Here is a 1,895-nt window from a genome sequence, read left to right on the forward strand (position 1 = left end):
CGTTCAGAACACAGTACAGACCGTTCAGAACACAGTACAGACCGTTCACAAAGTTCAGAACACAGTACAGACCGTTCAGAACACAGTACAGACAGTACAGACAGTACAGACCGTTCAGAACACAGTACAGACCGTTCAGAACACAGTACAGACCGTTCAGAACACAGTACAGACCGTTCAGACCGTTCAGAACACAGTACAGACCGTTCAGAACACAGTACAGACCGTTCAGAACACAGTACAGACCGTTCAGAACACAGTACAGACCGTTCAGAACACAGTACAGACAGTTTACACCAGCCATCTAACAGGTCGCTAACAGAACAAGTACCATCCAATAGACTCTTCACTGGGGGGGCCTACAGCCTGGATGGGGCTGGGGGGGGTTCCTACAGCCTGGATGGGGCTGGGGGGGGGTCCTACAGCCTGGATGGGGCTGGGGAGGGGGTCCTACAGCCTGGATGGGGCTGGGGAGGGGGTCCTACAGCCTGGATGGGGCTGGGGAGGGGGTCCTACAGCCTGGATGGGGCTGGGGGGTCCTACAGCCTGGATGGGGCTGGGGGGTCCTACAGCCTGGATGGGGCTGGGGGGGGGTCCTACAGCCTGGATGGGGCTGGGGGGGGTCCTACAGCCTGGATGGGGCTGGGGGGGGTCCTACAGCCTGGATGGGGCTGGGGGGGGTCCTACAGCCTGGATGGGGCTGGGGAGGGGGCCTACAGCCTGGATGGGGCTGGGGAGGGGGGGTCCTACAGCCTGGATGGGGCTGGGGGAGGGGGGCCTACAGCCTGGATGGGGCTGGGGGGGGTCCTACAGCCTGGATGGGGCTGGGGAGTGGGGGTCCTACAGCCTGGATGGGGCTGGGGAGAGGGGGGGGGCCTTTAGCTGTCCTTAAATGTGCTGTGTTTGGCACATTCTCCTCATTAAATAGCTGGGAACTGTAAAATAAGAAGTTAACAACCTTCCTTTTTCCTGGAAATGCATTAGATTCAGAACTGGAGGTTGAATGTGGCTTAAAACACCAAGTGGTTTAAGAAGCAGCCAGACTGGCATTGAGTTACTATGGTAACAGCAGGCCACTTCAATGTCCTCCTAACCAATAGAAACCAACATGACAGAATATCCATTTGGGTTCTAGTATCTACTGCAGCGTCAACACTGCATGTAGGAGATCCTCTCTGTGTGTCTGGGTACAGTTTCAGACCTGTTCAGGTGTATTGGTGGGTATTAGTGTGTAATAAAATATATTGGTGGGTATTAAAGTGTATTGGTGTGTATTAGTGTGTAATACAGTGTATTGATGGGTATTAAAGTGTATTGGTGTGTATTAAAGTGTATTGGTGTGTATGAGTGTGTAATAAAGTGTATTGGTGGGTATTAAAGTGTATTAGTGTGTAATAAAGTGTATTGGTGTGTAATAAAGTGTATTGGTGGGTAATAAAGTGTATTAGTGTGTATTAGTGTGTATTAAAGTGTATTGATGGGTATTAAAGTGTATTAGTGTGTATTAAAGTGTATTGGTGTGTATTAGTGTGTAATACAGTGTATTGGTGGGTATTAGTGTGTAATAAAGTGTATTGGTGTGTATTAGTGTGTAATAGTGTATCGGTGGGTATTAGTGTGTAATAAAGTGTATTAGTGTGTAATAAAGTGTATTGATGGGTATTAAAGTGTATTGGTGTGTATTAGTGTGTAATAAAGTGTATTGATGGGTATTAAAGTGTATTGGTGTGTATTAGTGTGTAATAAAGTGTATTGGTGTGTATTGGTGTGTATTAGTGTGTAATAAAGTGTATTGATGGGTATTAAAGTGTATTTGTGTGTATTAGTGTGTAATAAAGTGTATTGATGTGTAATAAAGTGGGCGAACTCCTCTCTGTAATGGTGTGGGTGGTGTA

General features: G+C 47.7%; 1 protein-coding gene across 1 annotated transcript; it reads left to right on the forward strand.

Annotated features, from left to right (window-relative positions):
* The first annotated feature begins 492 nt into the window (after positions 1-492).
* LOC123739006 (glycine-rich cell wall structural protein-like) lies at positions 493-882 on the forward strand. The gene has a single exon (XM_045713588.1). It carries the CDS (start codon positions 493-495, stop codon positions 880-882), a length of 390 nt encoding a protein of 129 aa, XP_045569544.1.
* Positions 883-1,895: the final 1,013 nt, after the last annotated feature.

This window comes from Salmo salar, unplaced genomic scaffold, assembly GCF_905237065.1.
Source record: "Salmo salar unplaced genomic scaffold, Ssal_v3.1, whole genome shotgun sequence".
NCBI lineage: Eukaryota > Metazoa > Chordata > Actinopteri > Salmoniformes > Salmonidae > Salmo > Salmo salar.